Source organism: Falco peregrinus, chromosome 11, assembly GCF_023634155.1.
Source record: "Falco peregrinus isolate bFalPer1 chromosome 11, bFalPer1.pri, whole genome shotgun sequence".
Classification (NCBI taxonomy): domain Eukaryota; kingdom Metazoa; phylum Chordata; class Aves; order Falconiformes; family Falconidae; genus Falco; species Falco peregrinus.
Window position 1 is genome coordinate 27,979,189 of NC_073731.1, and position 22,037 is coordinate 28,001,225.

At 45.8% G+C, this 22,037-nt stretch overlaps 1 protein-coding gene across 2 annotated transcripts in view; it reads left to right on the plus strand.

The window, feature by feature from the left end:
• The window catches only part of COQ8A (coenzyme Q8A), a 46,088-nt gene that overhangs the window by 16,646 nt on the left and 7,405 nt on the right, over positions 1-22,037 (plus strand). For both annotated transcript variants that reach the window (XM_055815950.1, XM_005241834.4), the window contains exons 5-9: positions 8,396-8,470; positions 14,891-15,013; positions 19,014-19,099; positions 20,201-20,341; positions 21,553-21,634. In XM_055815950.1, coding sequence (XP_055671925.1) covers positions 8,396-8,470; positions 14,891-15,013; positions 19,014-19,099; positions 20,201-20,341; positions 21,553-21,634 — 507 coding nt within the window. The remainder of the gene's footprint in view (positions 1-8,395; positions 8,471-14,890; positions 15,014-19,013; positions 19,100-20,200; positions 20,342-21,552; positions 21,635-22,037) is intronic.

The window sequence follows — 22,037 nt, forward strand, 5'->3', positions numbered from 1 at the left end:
TGCTACTGTCATAGTATGGCAAAGAAAAAAGCTCCCCACCTAAACAGACCTCTCAGATCTGTTCAGCGTGCTACCTGTAAACAAGAACTACAGAGCTGGCATGGGTTTTCATTTGTCTTAAGATGGCAGGCTAATATAGGCCTGGAGTGTATTTTTGTGTACCTGTTCTGAAAAGGAAAAAGTCACTCTTAAGAGTGTAGGGCAGATGATTTGGGAGTGCATAGTAGAACGTCCTATCCTTATGGTAACGCATACTGAGCTGTGCTGTTTTCATGAGAGGGAGAGAGTGAGGTGCAGATTGTTCTCCAGTCTGTACAAACACCCTGGCTCTGCATGTCTGGTTTCACTTTATTAAGGAAACTCTCCTAGTCCTTATAGTATGTTCTCACTATTGAGCATAAACAGCAGGAGTGGCTGTTATTTAAAATAATTTTTTCCAACCTTACCATTGCTGCTTCTCAAAAGTGGTTTAATATAAAACATATCCTTTCAGTACAGAGTTTTGAGGGTGGGGAGGTGATAATAGTCAAGGTTTGGTTTACTTAGCTACTGTTTATAAACCATTTTCTCCCAGGAAGGACATAAAGTCTGAGTTTGTAAGATCAAGCTAGCTGAAACCTATGTGAATTTTATTTGCAGAATGGGACTTGCTATGTTAAAAAGCAGCTAAATACTGTCAGTGATTTTAACAGATGGTACTTTCTTAATGTCTTGCATCCAAAGCCATCAAGGACTTAACATGTTCCTGAGAAAAAGGAAACCATCACGGTATTGCAGGTGGAAAAGATGATCATAGCTAGTCTTACTTAGCTATCATTAGATCAGTAGTCTCTGGGTTTTGTTGGTTTTTTTTTTTTTGGGGGGGGTGGGGTGGGTATTTTTGTGGGATTTTTTTTTGTGACTGAGCTTTTGAGATGATATAGTCTGCCTAGGTTGTGAGCGGTCTCTCCCAAGTAGTGTGTTAGGCCCTTGTAGTTCTTGTGATTCTCTTCCACAAAATTTGATAGAGAAGCACATGTACAAAGTGGACATCGTTGTGTTACAGATCCTAGAAGAAAGAAAAATAGCCTGTCAACTGTAATTCAGATCAACTAGCATATTAAAAAACCCCAATTATTCTTCCTCTGTGTGTCTCTTTGTTAGGGTAATATGCACACTAGGAAGAGTTGGGGGCAGAGACTGATTCTATGCAGTGCAGGAATAAACAGCAAGTGAGTTTTGTAATAACAAGGTTTTAATGCTGGTCAGATCTCTTTAACTCTGTAGTCCATCGCAGGCATTCTGGCTTCTCAGCATGCTTAGTATTCCTCAAAGGGAAGCAGGATTTGTGATCTGTTTTTTTGGAGTAACAAGGCATCACTTTACAACTCACTTGACTACTTTGTTTTTAAGGTCTAGTAGCATACAAGTCTTTGCTCTAATCTAGCCTTGATTTTTATGGAAAGTGTCACAGCACTTTCAGCTGTCATCTTTCAAATTTATCTGTGGCTGTTCACTGACAGCTGGTGGATGTGAAGTAGCAGATGACCAAATTTGCTGTGAACTTTGAGTTCTAGTGCTGTTGCTGTACACTCCGGTTTTTCTCACCTAAGGCTGTTGCATGAGGAAAGGCTGACTCATGCTTTGAGGGGAAATATAACTCGCTACCTGTCTTCTCCTAACCTCAGGTTAAAAAACAAAATGGTGCCAAACCAAAACCACGAAGGGAGAGTAAGAAAGAAAGAGACTGTTTATGTAGCATCCCCAGTCATATCTGTCATCTATTTTTTGGTCTTGCCCTTCTCTGCCAGTTGATTCTTTTACATGACTGAAATAGCTGGCAAGACAGAACTCTTGCTTTCAGACTGCTTTTGGGGGGGACATTGTGTTGCAAAAACAGCGTTCAGGTTCTCTGGTCTCTGCGAGCTCTTGCTAGCATTCACTGCTTATCTTTCCCTCTGAATTATTCCTTGCAACAGCAAGGAGGAATAGTATTGTTAGTATGCTAGCTAACAAACAATGGCCTATAGGTAGGTTTTTTCCAGTTTAAGAAATCCCTTGGTGATATTTTGGTTGGCTGGATAATGCTTGAAGAAGGTTTCTGAGGGTGTGGTGAGTCTGAAGTAGTGTGGGCAACCCCACATGGGAAGGACTACCTGTAAGGAACACTTCTTAATGGTCAGAACTTGATCAGTTATTTAAAACGAGATTTTAAACAGCCTCTAGAACTGCATGGAAGGAGGCTCCATTTGTAACAAGGAGCAGCTTGCTGTTTGCTCCAAGTTTCCGGTGGTGTTTTTTTAACCTGCACTTGACCTTCAGTGCAATTACGAAACCCCATCAGCTAATTCTAGTGTGACTTTTCCTGACTGGCTCTTCTCTGAGAAATGTTCTTTTTAAATTGCACCTTTATGAAACATTTTAAATGCTTAAACCTAAGCATTAGGTGATAGCAAGAGCTGTGGTGTCACCGTTCACTTTTACTCATTTTTGATTCCTCTGATGATGTTGGTGAGCTTTGGCTTACGGTTGACTCTTTTCCTCTTAGCTTGTGAGCTGGGGAAGGTAGTACTTGTGTGCCTCTCCCAGCCTCTTGCTGTCCTCGATGTCAGCCCTCTCCGGCTATTATTCTCAAGAGTGATGCCTGCAAGTTGAAGAGTGAGACTGGTTAAGGGAGTCTCCTGAGGGCATAGGAGGCAGTTTCCAGCTGAGATGAGAATTCATTTTTGTGTTCCTAAGATCAACCCGGCTTAATGTGTGGGGTTTTTTATTTTAAGAAGGCAAGATAAGCTTGAAGTAAACTGTTCGAAAGCGCAGTGGTAGGTGAGTTGGAAGTTCCCTGTGCCTGCACAGTATATGTTCTCTTGTGCGTTTTCTCATCTTGCCTTTTTAATGGAAGTCAGAAGCAAGGTGTAGGATGATTCAGTGAGAGTCTGTGATTACATTATTGGCTTTTGGGAGCACCTGCTGTGGGATGATGGTTAACAGCTGGAAGGAGCCCTTCTGCAGGGATGCCACTGTTAACCTGTAGAATAGTAGTGACCCAGTGCTGTCCTTGTTTCCTAGGACATTCAAATGATCAGAATTAAATAGGGGATAGCAGGAGTGGTGGTGGTGTGTGATTATTTCCTGCCCTACTAGCTGCCTCTTTGCATTGCCTTGAAGATAATTAAGGGCAGGAGGCTGCTCCGTATCCCTGAGGGGGTGTAGCTTAGACCATAAGTTTTTTTGTACATGACTTGTTTCACGTGTGCTTTGGGATGCCATATTCAGTTGAAGACCCCAGGACATTATTGTGGGAAATATAGTGGTTGAGGTGGATTCTTCCCCTACCGCCTCCACACCAGTCAAACTAGCATTTGACCCTGACTTTAGTTGGAGGGATAAAACCCACTTATTTATTTCCATGTTAGAACAACATCATTTAGACTTGGAGAAAATGGAAAGATGCTGAGTGGGTCAAAAGCAGAGCTCATGTAAAACTATTCCTGGGGTTCAGATAGTTGAATTCCCGTGCTATTGGCATGGTCCCATTCACACTTGAATCATTCTTGAATTGGTAAAACAGATTTTTCTGCAGTTTTTTGTTCCGTGCTTGTTTTGTTGCCTGATGGGTCATCAGGTCCACCCACACAGTTCTCGATCTTTTATTTCCATTCTCCCTTCATTGCATCATTTGACTTTTCTAAGCAGTTTGTCTCCCTTATCTTACTGGTTTATAAGTTAATTATTTTAATTATATAATGAGATCACTTTGCAATAAATAAAATTCAGGAAGCTTGCAGTGAAATCTAGATTGAATGTGATTGTAGCAATTTTGCAGGAAAAAAGACTGTCCTTTTGATGTATGTTATTAAAGTACGTACAGGACAGACAACCACAGGATTCAGGTTGTCATGTGACGAGTGTGGCTTTCTTCTGATGGGCATTTAACGCTCAGGGAGCTAGTGGAAGTCAATGCACAACTGTCTGCAGCTTGCAACATGTTCTGCAGGGTGCTTGTTGTGTTTGACGTGACTGAAACCAGTGCACAGGCTGTTCCAGGGGAGACTCCTACCCACCCCTGGGCTGGCAGGTTGAGCAGAGTGATAACAGCCCATTCGGTCTCTGTTTTGTTGTGTCAGTTGCTGAGCAAGAGGATTCTTCCTGAACAAAATGGATTCCAGATAGTCTTTTGATGGGTTTGGTTTGAAGTGCAAGGGGTGCTGGAGATGCCTGGAAAATGTCTGAAGAGGCACTCTGCTGGTATGAAACCAAGTGGCATTTTCCAGGCTGGAAATAATCTGTCTGCATAAAGTGAAAAATGCAGGATGTGACTTTCTAGTCGTGCTTGGGCATTTTTATTTTCCAAAGTGCTGAACTGTGGCTGTTCAGTGATGCTGAAAGTTGTCTCAAAATGAATTTTGGAGGCAATACTCATCTTGCGGACAAGGAAAATGAAGGACATCAGGAGTGACTTTTGTAAGGTCAGTAGACTAGAGGGGGAGAGTGCTTTTCCACAGCCATGCAGGGTCTTTGGAGCAATGACTTGTGTCTGGCTGGTGAGGTGAATGGCTGGCAGCATGTGGCGGGTTGACCTTGGCTGTCAGCTAAGCCCAGTGCAGCTGCTCACTTGTTTCCTCCCACAGCAGGACAGAATAGGAAGAGCAAAGGTGAGAAAACTTGGGAGTTGAGATGAAGACAGTTTTAATAGGTGAAGCAAAGCACCAGGAGGAATTCATTCACTACTGCCTGTTGGCAGGCAGATGTCCGGCCATGTCTTGGGAAGCAGGGCCTCAGCATCTGTAGCAGTTACTTGGGGAGGCAAGCACCATAATGCCAGATGTCCCCCTCCTTCATCCTCCTTTCTCCAAGTTTTTACTGCTGTGCATGACATTCTATGGCACAGATACCCCTTTGGTCAATTTGGGTCATCTGTCCTGGCTGTGTCCCTTCCCAGCCTTTTCCCCACACCTAGCCTGCGCATTGCAGAGGCAGAGTAGGCAAAAGAAAAAACCTTGACGCTGTGCAAACACTCTCCAGTAACAGCTGAAACATTGGTGTGTTATCAACACTTTGAGTCCCAAATCCGACACACAGCATGATACCGGCTGCAATGAAAAAATTAACTCCTGTCTCAGCCAGACCCATGCACAACATTACTTGTGTTCCAACAGTACATGCCTAGACCACTGCCTTTCACATGGGTGGGTGTGTAAAAGAGGCCTGGAAAACAAATCTGGTGGCATTTCAGGAAATGAGTGTTGTGGCTTTGAACCCTTCTGTCTAGTACTTGTGTTCTGAACCCTGGAGTATTAGTCTGATTTGTAAGATGAGGAAAAGTCAAGTTTTTGTCTTGTGAGCTGTTTGTGCCCCAAATGCTACAGTGAATGAAGTTCAGGTTGGTAAAGGAGACAGTAATACGTTCCTGAAGTTCAGGGGCAGACACATCCCTACTACTGATGTTAGTGGATGGAGGAATTTAGGCCGTTACTTAATTGACTAATTTCAGGGTTCTGATGATAACTCTTCAATACAAAGGAATGAAATGAGCATCTGAGACTTCTGGAAAGTGGCAGCTTTTTCCAAGCCCTAGATGTTCAGGGAAAAGGCCAAGTTTTGGCATGGCTTCAATGAGAAACACAATACAACTTCGCATTCTTACTTCTTTCTTAGTGATAGAAGGTTACATGTACAACTGACTTCATTTTTTGCAGGCTTGACAGCTAAGAGGCAGCAGACACTCCAGATGCACTTGACCCTGCGCAGTCCCGAGAGTATCTTGCATGCTACTGCTACCATGTTTAGAGCAGGGCTGCATCTGCCCAGAGGTGTTTCCAGGTAGTTACTGAAGGCTTGAGGCAGGAATTCTGTATTGCATTTTTGTGTAATGCCCTGAGCTAAACATCCTGCTGTGCACTGCGATTATAGTTTGAAAGTGCTTGAAGCCTTTGTTCAAACTTCAGGTCTTTAAACCTTACCAGCTGTTTAACTGTGAACTTGTTCATGTCTGGCTTTAATGTATTTGGACTGAAATTCATTTTCTAGCAAATTGGACAGTGGAGCAGTTGAGCAAATTCTAAGAGCACATATTGTAAGAGCAGCTCTTTTCCAGTGTAGTTTACAATATGGTTTACTTCAGATGCCTAACTGTGTATGGCCATGAGAGGGGAGGTGTGACACGCATTTGTTAAGAGTCTGATCTTGCCTACACTGATGTAAAGCATGAGCTGCATTGCTCCAGTTTATTCTGGAAGACAGGATAGAATCTGGTTCCTAGTCTTTTGCTTGCTTTTGAAGTGGTTTGTGTCTTAATGATGAAGAGAGATTAGAAACTTCATTTTACTTTAGCTGCCGGCAGTAAATCTCAATAGTGAACATAAAGCCTTTAGAAGGAGATGCAATATTTAATTTGGAACCAACTACTGCTGGCACAGTTCAGTCTAGCTCTGATAATGACCAAGCTCATTTGTGATGGGGAGCATCACTTTGGAGGTGGTGAAAGTGGGATCAAGGCCAACAGAAGTGCTGTGAGTGGTATTCAGTCTAGAAAAATCACATTTTGTTAGTGAGATCTGTCTTCATCGGCTTCCTCTCTGGCTTGGTACTTTCTGCTCCAAGTTACTGACTTGCCGTGTGGGATCTGATTGGAGGTGACTGTGTATCAGCGTTTTAATAGATATTGTTTATGCTGTTTGAAGTCTAGGGATATTTCTATCACTTTGTTCAGCTAATAAAATCTCTGGATATCTGGTGCAAAAGAATGGCTCGGTGGTTGTGCATGGCTTGGCGCTATTGAAGGATCTGCACAAGTTAGCTAGTAACAGTGTGCTTTCTTAGGCTTAAATCTGGCATTTCAGTGCTGTACCTCCATAGCAGAACTTGCAGAAAATACGGAAAACCTAAAACCACAGACCCAATGAAACACAAAAAACTGTTTCAGGGCTTTTTAATCTAAGCATTATAATGTTAAAATCATGGCATCCTGTGAAAGTTACATATTTTTTTTGTCCATTTCTGTATGCTTTTATACATTCATGTGCAATGGAGAATGAAAGGTTGTTGAACAGTTAAATGGCATGGGAGCCTGGAAGCAGCCCTTGCGCTGGATTCTTTGGCCCAGTGTGTGTAGTCTGCAAGACTGCAGAAACAGACATACTGTGCAAGCTTCAAATTCTTATCGGTAGAGGTGGGCTCACAATTACCTGGTAGGAGAGAGAGAAAATAGCAATGCAAGATGAGGTTCAACTTGTTTGTGCCCAGCCTTCCTCACTTGAGACCACAAAATAATGTGGATGCCTTTCTTCCTGCACACATGAGCAAAATGCGGTGTGCTGGTCACCTATGCTCCTTCGTTGTGCTGACTCTGTCTCCTGGTTGTTTTACCTGGGAAGATGGCCACTAGTGCCTCAAGGAGGCCTCGGGGCACTCGAAAACATGCACACCCAGTCCTGTTAGCAGTGTGGGAGTAAGGCATGGCAGAGATGGGAAGGAGCACCAGCAGTTCTGGCTGCCCATGTCATTTATTATGCAGAAAAATAAATATTTTGAAATTGGGAAGGCAGCGAGACCTTTGGTAGCATGGATTACTGCATGCCTAGATCTGTATCTCATTTAATCTTCTGTGGCTTGTTCAGGTTAGTAGAGGCAGATAACACTGCTTTTGTAGTTGTAGTTTAATCTGTGGCTGTGAGACAACACCCTAGAATTCAGTGCTTGCAAGGGTGATAGCGCATGTGGAGTGCTTGTGTTTGGTCTCAGGGTCTCACTGTTGCTGTGCTGGGTTACTCCCCAGCACAGATCCTTGGAATTGTGGTTTTACAACACTACTTGCATAAGGTGGGCCTCAGGAAAAAATGTTTCTGTTCATCGTAGTGAATGAGCATATGAAAGTCAAAGACAGCTGATGAGCACAAATAAATGTGAGTGCTCGGACAGTAGGGTCACAGAGCCTTTAAGTCTACTGGTAATGGCTTTATCTAACTACAGTTTTGCTCCCCCCTTTTGTGGTGGCACGGTGGGCGGTGAGGGAGATTCTGTTCTTTCCTGAGAATTGTGCTTTGAGAACCATGTTTGTGAGATTATTATTTTTTTCTTCCCTTCTTCTAAACTCCACAATTTAAGCCTACAGCAGGACCTCAGCCAGAGCACAGAGCTCTGAGTAGCACTTGTTGACATTTTTGTATGTAAAAGCTGGACATCCCGGACTGGCCCAGCCTGTGACACCTGGCTGGTATGCTGGGCTGAAGTAGTACAGGAGAAAACTGTTCAGTGTCGAACTTGAAGATGACTCCACTGTAAAAGCTAGGATGTTTAATCGAGCTGTTTTGCTGCTGTGTATTTGACGATGTGGCTTAAGATTAATTACAAAAAATACCTCTGTACGTGGCTCAGAAGGTTTTTTTCCATTCTGACCTTGGTCTTTTTCTTCTTAAAGGATTAGCTGTTGGTCTTGGCATTGGGGCGTTGGCAGAAGTTGCAAAGAAGAGCCTTAGACCTGAGGACCGCAATGGTAAGCCCTTCCTGCATCCTTATTCTTTCCCCGCTGCCCTCCGCGGCCCCCCGCCCCCCAGTTGCAGTTTACCTGCATTTGCAAGATTTTATTCTTTTGAAAGCTGAGACAGTGAGGCAGGCAGAGTAACAGGGGGATGTGGGTAGTTCTTTTATTTTTAATATAATCCTTCCCTACCTCTAGACTCTTCTCCCATCTGCATATGTGGTGAGGCTGTGAGGTACTTGGAGGTCAGAGGTATGTGTGAAAGAATGGGTTTATGCCTGCAGAACTTGAACAGCCTGCTTTCCCACACCACCCCTGAGTCTGAATACTATCCCTGTGCCCATTCCTGGATTGTCTTGGCCTCACAATTTTTTTTTTAAACTGTTCAGTGAAACAATGTAGTTCTATCAGTACAGAAACTATATATGAGCCTGTAAGTCCGAAAACTTCTAGTGGTCGCTGTCTGTTTGAAATTTAAGGATATTCTGCCTAGGAGGAACTTGGAGGATGGCTGCTTTCTTGAGAGACAAAACACTTCATGTACAAGTTTAAATGGCAGTTTTCTACTTCCAGTATCTGTATTTTGATACCTTCTAAAGGATTCTCCTAACAGGTCAAAAGGCTGTGCTGTGCAAATCAACTTGATCCTGTTTTCTTCCCAGCTTGTTTGAAGCTGGAGGTAAAATGTTCCTGAGTTGTACCTGGCCATGTCATGGTGGCTTTCTTCTAAGCTTATGTGTTGGTGTAATATGGTGGTACTGAATGGTTGTTTGTGGGTGAATGGTTTAGGGTGTAGAAAGTACGTGGTGTTCTTTCCTAGGAAATGTGAGATTGCTCTGAAGCTTATGGCTCCTTTCACCTGTTTCTTATCCAGGAACAGCTTTGGTGGGATACTGCAAAACAAAGTTCTTTGTTAGAGCTGCTGCAGGCTGTTTGGGCTTCCGCTCATCCCTCTGGTTTCGCTAGCGTGTGTGTTTAGGTTATTTCCAGTGGCTGGAGGGAACTGATGAAAGGATTAAATGCTTAAAGCTAGAAGTAAAAATGAAGTCAGGTTGTTCCGGGGTTCAGAAGCACTGCTTTGAGATGACAACTGCTCCTTGTAATTTTACCCTGTGGCCAGTAGTATTGTACTACAAGGCCAGTTTGTGTCTTCCCCCTGGTATTCTTCGGGGGTGGGGGAAGAATGGAGACTGAGATAATATGAACCTCTACTCCAGGAGGTGCTGGAGTGGCTGAAAATTAGTAGAAATATGGAGGGGGGAGACCCTAAAAAAAAAACCCACCAAACCAAACCCCAACACTTCAGCAGATGAAATGCATCGCCTGTGGTAGGGGGGCAGGGCTGTGGCAGGGCTTGTGTGCCACGCCGGGCACTGCTTGTTAACACTTGCACCTCTGTGTTCCCTGTACAGCTAGGCAGCGTGGAGTAGCCCAGCAGAGAAAAAGGATCCTTGGCAAATACTTGTTGTTTCTCTCCATGTCCTGAGGTGTTTGAGGCTGGGTGAGCTTCTTTGATTTCAAAGCGTGCATTCAGGCAACCGTGGCCTGTCCTGCAGCAAATCCTTGAAGGCTTTTGCTTTCAGTGCTTGCGATGTTTCCAACAGGTACGAACCACCTGTCAAGCTGATGATTTGCTTTGAACAGAGGAGGAATTGCACAACTGTTGGTATTTCTCTGCTTGCCAGATTATTTTTGAGTTGGGCACACCCCAAAGTGAAAACAAGAGCTTGCAGAGCTATGAAATTTGCGGGAATAGCATGAGCTTTGTTTCTCTTCCTTACAGCATGAGAAAGGATTGTTTGTTTATTTTTCTTTAGAGGGCAACAGACGCTTTTTCCTTGCAATAAAGCAATTGCACCTTTAGAGGCTTTATTTTTTCTTGCTCGGGGAAACTATTATTTTCCATTGTAACTAGGTGCCAGAAGCCTGCTCTACACTCTGAATCATGCTTTGAGAAGAGTAATTTTCTTGAACAAACCCTGATTAAAGAATAAGGCAACGAGAACCACTGACTTCAGTGCTAGGCAAGGGAGTTGGAAAATGACCTGGCTTGTATTTTTAGCTGTCTTGCTTTAATTCTTGTTTTCCCTCTTGCTGTCAGGTGTGCCTAAATAAGAGCTTGGAGCACTGGTTACGCTGTAAAGGAGAAGGGTAGTGGGACTGAGAATGGATCAAGAGCAGCAAGTAAAGTACTGAGGTGAAGCAGAAGTAAAAGACTGTTTCAGCCCTCGTACTGTGTTGGAGCTTCTCATGCCAAGGGCACAAGAAAGTCTCTGGGTGACTCAGCTACAGCTTCTAGCTAGTGGGGTTTGGATGCGAGTGCTCTCCATGGGCCCTGCTCCTGCACAGGTGCATGACAGAGGATATGCACACAGCTTTGAGTCCAAGATCCCATTTTCTTACTGTTCTTCTGGCAGTACCAGCCTTAGTTGTTCTTGGGGGGAAAACTTGACATAGGTACCTCTACCTTTTAGAAACACCTCTGCACCCCTTTCATGATTTCAGCATTTTTGTCCAAGTTTTCTGGCTGCCAGTACCATAAGCTCAGGCGAAGACCTGTCCCTGTTAGGAATGATATATTGTCCTGTTCTCTGGAAGCTGGTAGAGGATGTCTTTACTCTCCCCACTGCTGCAATATTAATAGTAACTTCTTGGCACTTCAGACTTAAACAAGTGGGGGGTGTATATGCCCAAAGGCATGCCTAAGAATTTCACGCTCTCACTGGCATTCAGGAGTGACAAGAAAGAGCCTTCTCACGGTTCTCTTCCTCTTGGCTAGTCAGTACAAATGAAAGTGTCTTCACCTTTAAAATGGAGCTAAGAACACTGGTCCTCTAGTCACAAAAGTGCAAGCCAGAAACTCCTGAGCTACAAGTGGTTCTAGCAGCAGACTTGTACTTCTTTCCAATACTGTTATCAAACAGAGGGACCACAAATACCTGCTCTCCTGCGCGTTCTCTAGCAGCTGTGCTAGTGCTGATCTGTCTTTTCCTGCTCAGTTTCCCCATCCTAGTTTAGTAGTAGGCATAGCTTTTGTTTGGTGTGTTTTTCAGGGCTTGAGGGCTTAATGCTGCCCTCTAAGTTCTTTAATAAATGGTTTGGCTAATCATTTAATTTTATTTTTTTAAGGAAGATGGCTGTACTTGATTTCCAATGGGAATTTTCTTGGTAGGCTGATGTAGCTAATTAAAAACAACCTCCTCAGTCACTGGTGACCTTGATGGCAGTCTCGGTATTTAGAGTAGATACACACTCAGTGCAAGGCTGACACAGGGTAGGAATGCGAGGGTAGAATAAATTTCCAGGAATAAAACCGAGAGAGTGCCCAGATAAATAGCTGCCATTACTAACAAAGAGCCTCTGGGTTCAAGGTCAACTTTGTAACTTATTAATGACCTGTACTAGGCTGTTCTGCTAGGCGCCGTGCAACTGCCAGGCTGGGCAGAGCCCGGGAGGGCTGGCAGCTGGCCTAGATTTGAATGTAGAGTTGTTTTCTTATTAAAAAAAATAATTATGCAATCTCCTTGAGTTGTCAGCCCTAAGTGCTTAGGCTATGTTCTTGAGTCTTCCGTTGCCCCAAAGTTTTTGTGGCAGATAGTCTGAAAAACAAATCTACAGGAAGTCCAGTGGCTAGTTCTGCACTTGACAGTAGCAAGAGTGGAAAAGCAGTGATACAGCTGTGAGATGCATGCAGATTTGGAAGTGTTCACACTGATTCTGGATTTGGAAAGGAAAATGTGGATCGAGCACTCCTGAGGGCATCTGCCTGCTGCCTCTGCTGTGGAAGAGGTGACAGGCTCCAGGCACGGTGGGCTTGGCTTCCATGGGCAGCATGCCAGGAGAAGAGGATAAGGAGTCCCTGTGTTTGACTCTTTTTCTCTGATAGGGTTTGTCAGCTTCTGGAGGTGATGTTAATCATTAACTAACTCCTTTAACTTGCTGCAGACTCAATGGAGGATGTTTTTGTGTGCAGGTGGTGTGAAGGAAGGTAAGGCTGTGACTTGGTACTTTCCCTAGCTCCTGTGTGTCTGATGGAGCTCACACAAGGAATTACTTGCTTCACCATTGCTAAAGACAGAGATTTCCTGATGGGACAGTTGAGGTGGGATCATTGAGAGCCAGAGCTCTTAGATGTCTCCAAGCATTCCACTCTCCAGAGCCAGCTTTTCAAGTGGGCAAAGCCAGGTCCTTCTGCCCTGGGAAGCTCTAGCTGTTCAGTCTCTGGGGCTCCTTACATCTACGATCCAGAGCAAAATGTGCTCTGAGGATTGCTGCGTGTGGTGCCAATGATGTCTTCTGGGCTGTTCCTGCTACTCTGCATCCTGCTCTCCAGTTGTCCTGTGTACTCCATCCTGGTATTTTCATTTCTCTCTCCTTTTCATGTACATTCTTTAAGACAAAGATTTGTACAGGTAACTGTCCCACGTGCAGTACCACCTTGCTGCTTTCCCACAAAACAGGGGAAAGGAAACAGGGGAGCTGAAGGACGGAGGAGGGCATGGCTTGGCACCTTTGTGTGCTGCCAGTGGAGTTCAGTGGTATCACTTCTCTAGGAAAAGCTTTGTAAGCAAGCCAGCTGCTTGCAGGGGCTGAAGGGTGTCTGTCAGATCAGTAACCTGCTTAACACCTCAAGAAAGCAGTACCAAGTTGTGTGAGCTACCAGAGTTTAGGTGGCTGCTACTTCAGTCTGTCTTGGTTCTTTCTCCTGTCCCTCGAGTGGTCTCAGCTCCCTCTGTGCACCTTCCTGAGAGCTAGCTGTGGGCAGAGAGGATCTCTTGCTGCTGTGGTCACTACATGACACACCAGTAGTTTCCATCTGCCTGAGATTTTCAGGGCTGTTGCAGCCGCTGTGCCTTTTTGGGCCCTGCTTGTTCTGTGCGGGGGCTTCAGCTGTTTTTTCCTTAGTACCCTTTCCTCTGAAGTGTTGGGGAAAAAATGATGTAGCTACGAGATCAGCATATTAGCTGTGGGCCCTGCAGCCTGGCTGTAAGACGTGACCTTCCTCCTGCTTGGCTCTCCGTCAGTAGGAGCTGGTCTGCAGCCCCAAGAGAAGTGGTTGGCGGGTGCCTGCCTGCCCCCTCTGTCCCAGCTGTGCTGGGCATTGCCCTGGAGATGGAGTTTGGGGTTGCTTCTCCCAGAGGAGAGATTCCACAAAATGGAATCAGGGTCTCCTTCCCTTTCACTTAAAAAAACAAAAGTGGAGGGGAAATGTTTCTTATGCCATATAAAAACCACAGTGTACACTTGGAACTGTGGCACTGGTGTGTAGATGGCTGCAGTGGCCACTTGGTGAGCCTGCCAGGCATCAGTCTTTACCATTCTGTGGTGTGTGTATGTATGTTCTGGGCCTTGTTCTGTGCGAGCTGATGTTTGCATGACTGCAGGTGGGAGTAAGGGCAGAAGGGTTTGGCTTCCTCTGTGCAATGGCTACATCGAGGTGTTCTTCTGTCTGAAGGCAGCACCTCTCTCTGTAGCAAGCTGCCCAGAAGAACATGCTGTGAAACACCATGTATGTGTGGGTATGTAAGAGGGGAGAAAGGCTGGCAATCTTGACAACAGGAATTAATTTCCCCTTCAGCACAATTGTCCGAGGAGAGCATGGTATCACAGATGAGAGCTCCTGCTGGGCTTCTGTGAGGACTGTCTCCAGCCTCCCTGGATCTGACTAGCTTGATCCTCACGGATTACAAATCTGCTGCTTTTTCAAAATGCTGTATGTAGCTATGGTGTTTTGGGGTCTTGGTGTTAGGAGGGTTTGTTTTGCCTGTGCATCGGGAGACAGTAAATTTCAGTTTGATTAGAAAAAGTTCTGGTGGACTTGGAGATGTGAAGGCTGTGTCTGCTCTCTACAAATTTCTAGTGCTCACTCTGGATGTGCAATTGCACAGCAGTGTGTATTTGCACATGGACGTGTTTCAGGCAAGAATCGTTTGGTATAAGAAAAGAGGTTTGGCATTGGTGCGAATCTCTGCTTCCATCCTGAGAAGTGCCAGCACGTTCTCTGTCTATGCCAGTGTGCTGTCAAGGCTTTTGACAATTCCCCCTTGCTGTGGCTCACGCCTACTGCTCTTTCTACTGCTGCCTGTGGTGTGGGACGTGGGAGACCTTTAGGTAGTGTTTTAGCCTGAGCTGCCTGGTGCAGTGAGTTCAAGCACCAACATCTGCTCAGGATCCTGGACAGTTTGCATAGCAGCACAGACATTCATGGAGGCTGTGACTTGCTGCTGTTGGCCCTCAAGCCAGCAATGTCAAAGTTGTCATGAGTGTACAGCTTCAGTCCGTGCCCCTGGGTTGTAGTGTAGGCGCTGTGTGTAGTCCCAGTTTGATTTATCTAGGGATGGGCAGATCTCCTGTTGAATGCGGGCTAACACAACGAAGTGAGCTTGCTGGGGTAAGGGCGTTCTTCACCCGTATGCTTTCTCTCCTTGCCCTCAGGAAAGAAGGCAGTGATGGATTCTAGCCCATTCCTGTCGGAGGCCAATGCAGAGAGAATCGTGAGAACCTTGTGCAAGGTCCGGGGAGCGGCACTGAAGCTGGGACAGATGTTAAGCATTCAAGGTAAGTGGTCCTCGACTGTCCTTAGTTAACGCTGCCAGGTGGGACGTTTGATTTCTTGTGGTCCATAGTCAGCTGCCTGGAATCAGTTAGTGTCAAATGAATGTGGAGAAACTAGACAAGTGGCTTTCTTGTGTGAGAGCAACGATGGAGATAAGTTTGATTCAGTTCAGTCTAATCCCACTATGACATAAGTAGATGTGTGCGCTGTATGTCCCTATTGTGTCAGGCACATAACTGAAATTGGTTGAAAATAAGGGGATGCTGTGAATCCTAATGCCTGTGTTCAGAGCAGTTGTTGAGAAGCAGAGCTATATCACACTTTACATGCAGGTGTCCTGCTAGAAAGGAGGAGGATGATGACAAGAACATGATCCTGTTCTCTGTTTACTAAAGTGGTCAAGGTTATACCCTCTCCCATTATAGCAACCTGTCTGTAGTTTACATGCTGCTTTGGTGCTGAAGTCTTGCTGGAAAGGGCAGTACAGCTGGTAATCTTATCATGTATAAACTGCTTGGTTTTATCTTGAGGAGACTTCAAACTGGTATGTGCTTCGTTGGGTTCTGAAGTCAGTGATCACAGGTGAAGGCATGAGTGACATCAGTGTCTGCAACTGAACTGTTAGATTACTCCTGCAAGATAGCAGGTGTGCTGAATTCAAACCTTATCTGGACCTGTCCACTCTTCCTTCCTGCCCAACTTGATAGGGAAGGAAAGAACCAGCCAAAAATAGCTGTTACACTTGTCTGGAAATAACTTTCAAGATGTCACTGAAACTGAGTCAGTGTCTGAGTGTTTGAAGTACTTGGCTTGCTTGGCTTGTGCTTCTACTTGAATTTTTGTAGGTGTTGAGTGATGAGGCTGGATCCAGCATTGTAAATAACTTGGGCTAGCCAATACAGCAAGACTGGCTCTCTGGAGCCAGGAGCCCTGATTGTGGCATTTCATTATTCTTTGTTGGCTAATCACTTTTTAGGTGTGTGCCAGGCTAATGGCAATGTTAATGACGGTAGGTGGGAGGCAGCAGCTGCCATCCGCATGCTGTTTTCTCACCCTCTAGAAGCTGCAGGTGCCAAAGGCTGATGGTTCACAGCGCAGATCCAGGAGGAGCTCTTGTACTCCTTGCTTTCTGTGGCCAGTGCCTCTGGTATCTTGGGGGGAGTGAGCCATGCCTGGGAACTGTCTCTGAAGTTAATTTGGCTACTGTAGGTGGGGATTAATTTTAAATTCTTAGGACACTATTAACTTGCACCTGATGTGTGCCCAGAGCCTCAGCACGGCTGCCTGAGGCTTGAATGTGAGTGAAGAGGGAATAGCTGTGAAAGGCCAGCTCTGAGGAGCAGAAATGCTCTGGGTTTTTGTCGCTTGCCTGCTGTCTCCTAATGTTACTGAGCTCTGGCAGGAGTGTCAAACACTTGCCGACTGACTTCATGTTGGTGTCAGAAACATACAAGTCTTTAGCGACCTCAGTGGTGCTGCCCAGCCCTCATTTGACTCTTGTGACGAGTGCGTGGCGTGCTGCAATGCCTGGCGAGAACACAGGCCCCTGTTAATCTTGCTGAGGGACAGCTGTGGTGAAATAAGTTAGACACTTCCAGCAGTGTGGAGTATCTGCTTCTTGGGCTGGCTATTCGGACAGGAGGGTTTCACGCAGTTCCTGCCGCTTCACAGGCTTCTCTGTGGCCTGGTGAGTTCAAATCGCTGCCGCTGTTAACAGCGATATGTGCTTATTGAGCATTGAGGCGCTCTGTTGCCATGTCCACATGCAGCTGAGCACCTGTGAGCTAAAGCACCCAGAAGTTACAAAGCAGTGTCCTTAAAAACCCTGGAGGTCATGGATTTGTGAGGGACCCACGTCCCTGAAGGTCATGCACAGAAAGGATGCCAAGGGCCCCAAAATCATTTTGTGTTCCGGTGTGTGTGCTCTGGAAGATGTTGGAACTGTATTTGTCAGTTGAGTGCCCTGCCTTGCCTCTTGCTTCGTGCTTTGTTCTGGTAAGGCCTCAAAGATGTATAACTTTATTCATCAGCACGTTGCGAGCCTTGTTTTGTCAGCGTTGCCTCTGCAGCATGGCTGACTTTTACCATTGCTGCTGAGTTTCTGTACAGTCAGTCTGACTTGCAGGTTTCTTGGCTATTTGGTGTTGCACTCGTGAACAAAGCGGCGGTCACGCAGCCACAGTTAAGAATGCCCCGTCAGGCTAAAAGCTGAAATACATTGTGAGTTCTTTGGATGTCAGCAATAAGCAAAATAACAGCAGTTGATCCTAAACGCCTGTGGCAGACCCTGATACCTTGACACAGATGGCTTCTGGGAGCAGGAGTCCCTTCTAGGGAGGTCCGTTCCCCTGCACAGTCATCCTAGGAGGTGCAGGTTATGTTACAGCATGATGGTTAATACTTTCACGTACCCCTGAGAATATTTTTCTATGACATTGAGGGTTAACAGTGATACACCATCGATGATACAGCAGAAGTTTCTTTCAGCATTTGGCACACGCACACAAATGCGATGGTTAGCCTTCTTGCAGGGTTAGAACATCACAACGGCAGTTTTACTCGCTGTTCTTGCAAAGCCTGTTAATCTCTGACAGCATGGGGGCTCCTCTTCAAAATCCCTGTTGATGCCACAGTGGGGTTTTGCTAGTACCTTTAAATGTTGCTCGTGGCTTTGGTGGGAATGCTGTGTGTCACTGTCATGCCTCTGCATTATGTATCTCTTTCTCGCTGTTGCTTTCCACCCCTCTTCCCAGGACAGTGCTTCTAAGGTAGCCATTGTTGTTTCCTGGGATAGACTTCGTTGTACATGCATCCGTAAATGCAGAGGAATAATAGATTTTTATTTGAATGTCACAAGCGCATGTGCAGGTTGAATTCTCAGGATTGAGGGTGGCAGCCTGGACTTTCCCAGTGTTGGGAGAACAGCAGATAAATGCAATTCCTTCGTAATCCTTTATGAAATGAAAAGTTTGCCAGAACTGGTGCCTTTTCTCTGAGCTGTTGCAGGAGCCTTCACTCAAAGGAGAGGACTGATCTTTCAAAATGCCCCTGCTCCTCCTCTTCCTTATAAGTGTAAATATTTGCTTGCTGAATCCTTCTGACTTGTAAAAGAACTTCGGGCTCAGCTGTGGTCTTCTCTGCCCACTTGTAGTTGCTTTGCATTTGGGGAGTTGTTTATGGCAGCAGATGCTGAATCTCGATTTCTCTGAGTTCAGTACTTGTGCAAGTGGTGTTTTCCATTGCACAGCTTTCTAGAGAAGCTGCTGCCCCTTCAAATGAACTGGATTAAACCATGTAATGAACCCTGGGGGTGCTGGGGTGGCTTTCCAGAGGTTTCCTTCTGTGTCCTGAGTTTCCATGACATAATGGCATCTCCTAGAGCTGAATCTGTACCACTGTCAGCAAGAAGGTGAGCTGGCGGATGGCAGAGGCTTGTGCAGAGCGCTGTCGTCTTGGGTTTGTGCAACCTGCCATCACACCAAAAAGCCCCCGTGCTGTGTGAGCTGCTGCTGCTCTCGGCAGCGCTGCTGGACAAAGCCAGGGGACACTGACAACTGATGCTTGCTTCCAAAACGTAAAAAGTTTCTCAGCATGCTTTCTAGCATACTCATACTTTGGCCTTCCCTTGGTAACTGGGAAGGGGGCGCACAGAAACTTTCTCCTGCTGCAGCTGGAGGGTAGCTTAGGAGACGTTGGGTAATGTGCAGGTTTTTTGCGAGAGTGAAAAGGAAGGAGGAGCTTTTTCCCTTTATTTTGCTACTTGTGCACAGGACTTATGTTTGGCTCATTTCTAAAGGTGTGATGCCTTAGGAGGTGCACCTCAGGTGCTGCTTCTGGGAATGGAGAGTTTTTGAACTAGAATTATTTCCAGAACCTTCACTGAGGTGTGCCTGGGGGCAGGACAACCTGGCTTGTCTGAATGCAGGTGCATGTTGCTTTCTGTGCTGAGGAACTGGAGAATGCAATGCCTGCACTAATTGCTGCGTGCTTTTCCCTTGGCAGATGATGCCTTTATCAACCCCCATCTCCAGAGGATTTTTGAACGCGTACGTCAGAGTGCTGACTTCATGCCAATAAAGCAGATGATGGTGAGGATTATTCCTTCCTGCTTATCAGGGGAGGGGGGACAATAACAGAATAAATCTCACCTGTGACATACCCTAGTAAGGGAGGTGGACGGGGATTTTAAAGAGTATTCTGTTAATAAGGTTGCAAACTTTCAGTTGTGGGTAACAACTGATTCCTTCTGTCATGTGCTGCCTCTTCTCTCCAAAACAATGAAGCTCAGCTCTAAGCAGGGGGAAAATGTGGGGTATTTCTTACGTCCCGAGAGTATGCTGATGGAACAGGATGTTGCATACAAATATGATGGGTTCTTGTTGACTGTAGCCTCCTGTTCTGTTTCCTCTCTTGTCTTTCTCATGGGTGTTAAGTCAGTGTCTAGAAGCATGTATATCCCATTTGAGAAACAGATGTAGAAGACTTACTCTGATGGAAAATTAATAGCAGCTTTGTCCTTTTTTTTGTTCAATCTATCCCACCGTCAAGAAGAGCCAGGATGGAACAAATAAGTTTGCTTTCTCCAATATACATGTTCTATCTTTCTCTCTACTTCCCTCTGTAAATTAAGATGTGAAGGTGATGCAAAAGGAATTGCCGGCACTACTTGTCTTCTGAAAGACACTGAACAGAGCCAGAACTTAAATACGGCAGTCTGGCAATGTAGCAAAAAAGCTGTTAAAGCAGGCTGTGATGTTTAATTATCAATATTGCCTTAGAGAGACACTCTTGGGCGCCTGGATTGCTTCTGTTCAGCTTGGCAGCATGATGAAAGAGGGGAAATATCTAACTCCTTGCTCACTTTTTGGAAGATAACAAGTGGCAACAAAAAGGGGACTGTTGTATTGCTAAGGCAGTGGCATTTGTGCTCAAGACTTGTCCTTCAGGCTGGAGCAACAGAGCCTCATGCAGATCTATCGGCAGTTGTTTAGTGCTGTGGGAGCACTGCTGGCTGGGCCACTCCTCGTGATGGTGTGCAATGATGAGGGAGGGAGGACAATCTAGAAAGCTGCTATAGGTACTTGGAACTGCTATAGGCTGTGCGAGTCACCTTAGAGGAACACAGTTTCCAATAGTGAAAATCTTAAATCTTTGCTTCCCGTACCCTGATGATTTCTGTTTATTTGTAGAAAACTCTGAACAATGATCTTGGCCCCAACTGGAGGGATAAATTGGAGTTCTTTGAAGAACGTCCCTTTGCTGCTGCTTCAATTGGTCAAGTTCACCTGGCACGCTTGAAAAATGGGAAAGAAGTTGCCATGAAAATCCAGGTGAGCGTTACAGACCAGCCTTGTCTCTTGCTTTTGCCCCACAGAAGGGCAGAGGAGCTTTATAAGTAAGTTTACTGCTAGGTAGATAAGAAACATTTTATTTGGGTCCAGCAGTATCTTACCTAGTGCAAGCAGAGGGGAAAGACAAAAATGGTTTTGCAACTTGAGCCAGTCTCTGACTTGAGAAGAGTGGGAGACATCTCATAGTGTATCATCACAGCGTGGAGATGGGGGGGGGGGGATGGGACTGCTTGTACTTCTAGGGCTGTATGCAAGGGTCCTACCTGCTCCGTAGGTCAGTCCTATCTCTGGGATGTGCACATGCCCCTTTTTGGCCACAGCCCAAAGGTTAAAGAAGTTGAAAGTGACATGCAGGCACTGACTGTTGAGCAGTGGCAGTCTGACAATGGGGGAGGGTATGCACCAGCTCACAATAAAGCGGTCAGAAACTTCACGCAGGTATTTATAACAGAATTAAGCTCTAGAGCTGAAACTCCTTTTACAGCGTGGTTTATAATCCGAAGGAGTGAGGTCCCTTGCTGACTGAGCAGGATCCCCAGGCAAAGCCGGTCATTTAGTGGTTTTTTTATAAAGTGGGGAGACTGTAGAAACAGTATAGATGGGTACTGGTGTCGTATTCTCAAACAATTGGTGTCCAAAGTACTTTCTGAAGTTAGGCAAAGGTAACAGCAATGCAGAGTTCACCCTGTGGCATCAGCACATATTCTGCTTCGTGGCAGTTTAGGCTGGTCCCCTTCTTAAAGACAAGATGAGAACAAAAGGAGGCACCTTTGCTAGGACTGGGCTGGTCCCTCACTGCTTGCCCTGTGTACAAAACACTCTGGGGCTCTCAGTGGCATGCGCTTTCAGATGTGGTACAGAAATGACTGACTGCCATAACTGTTGTGGGATTTCTGTGTCTGAGAACCTTTCATGTGTTGGAAGAGTCCCTGTCAGAGGATCTGAACAAGCTAAGATGTAGCTCCATGCAACCAGAGTGGCCTGTCTCTGTCTCCTGTTTTAGGTGCTAGGCTTTAAATAAACTTTCAGAGGATGGGTGTGTGGCTCTGTTATGCCCTTGGTTCATTGTCAGGTTGTGGGTGGCTGTGTTGGGGGCATCGGTGAAACTTGAGCTGAAAGGTGGTTTTATCTTGCTGTGTTCAACTGGGTCATCTAGTCTCAACCCTGCCCTCTCCCATTATGTCCTGCAGTACCCTGGAGTCGCCCAGAGCATCAACAGTGATGTTAACAACCTGATGACTGTCCTGAGCATGAGCAATGTCCTCCCTGAAGGTAAGAAGACAGAGGCCTTTGGCAGGCCCTGTGTTCTCGCTGGCCCGTGTTGAGTTCTGCCAGACCCTTTCCAGCAGCACGCTGCATGCTTCTCTCCATAGATGGGAGTGAGGAAACAGCGAAAAGGACTTACGAATTGCTAAGTCTGCCCAGAAGATGTCCTGCAGAAAGTGGGGGAGACTGGATGTGGGCAAGCAGTACAGGGCCAACTTGGGGCGCCACGTTCTGCTCCCCTCTCCTGCTGCAGAGCTGTTACTGCCTTTGCTAGGCACGTGCCTGCTCCAGCATCCGCTCCGGGGTGGGAAGTGCACCTGTGTGTGTTTTTCCTGGCCATGTATATGCATGCACTTGTCTCTGGGCGCCCTTTACAGCAAGGGACCCAGGAGGACTCTTGGCAAAGTAT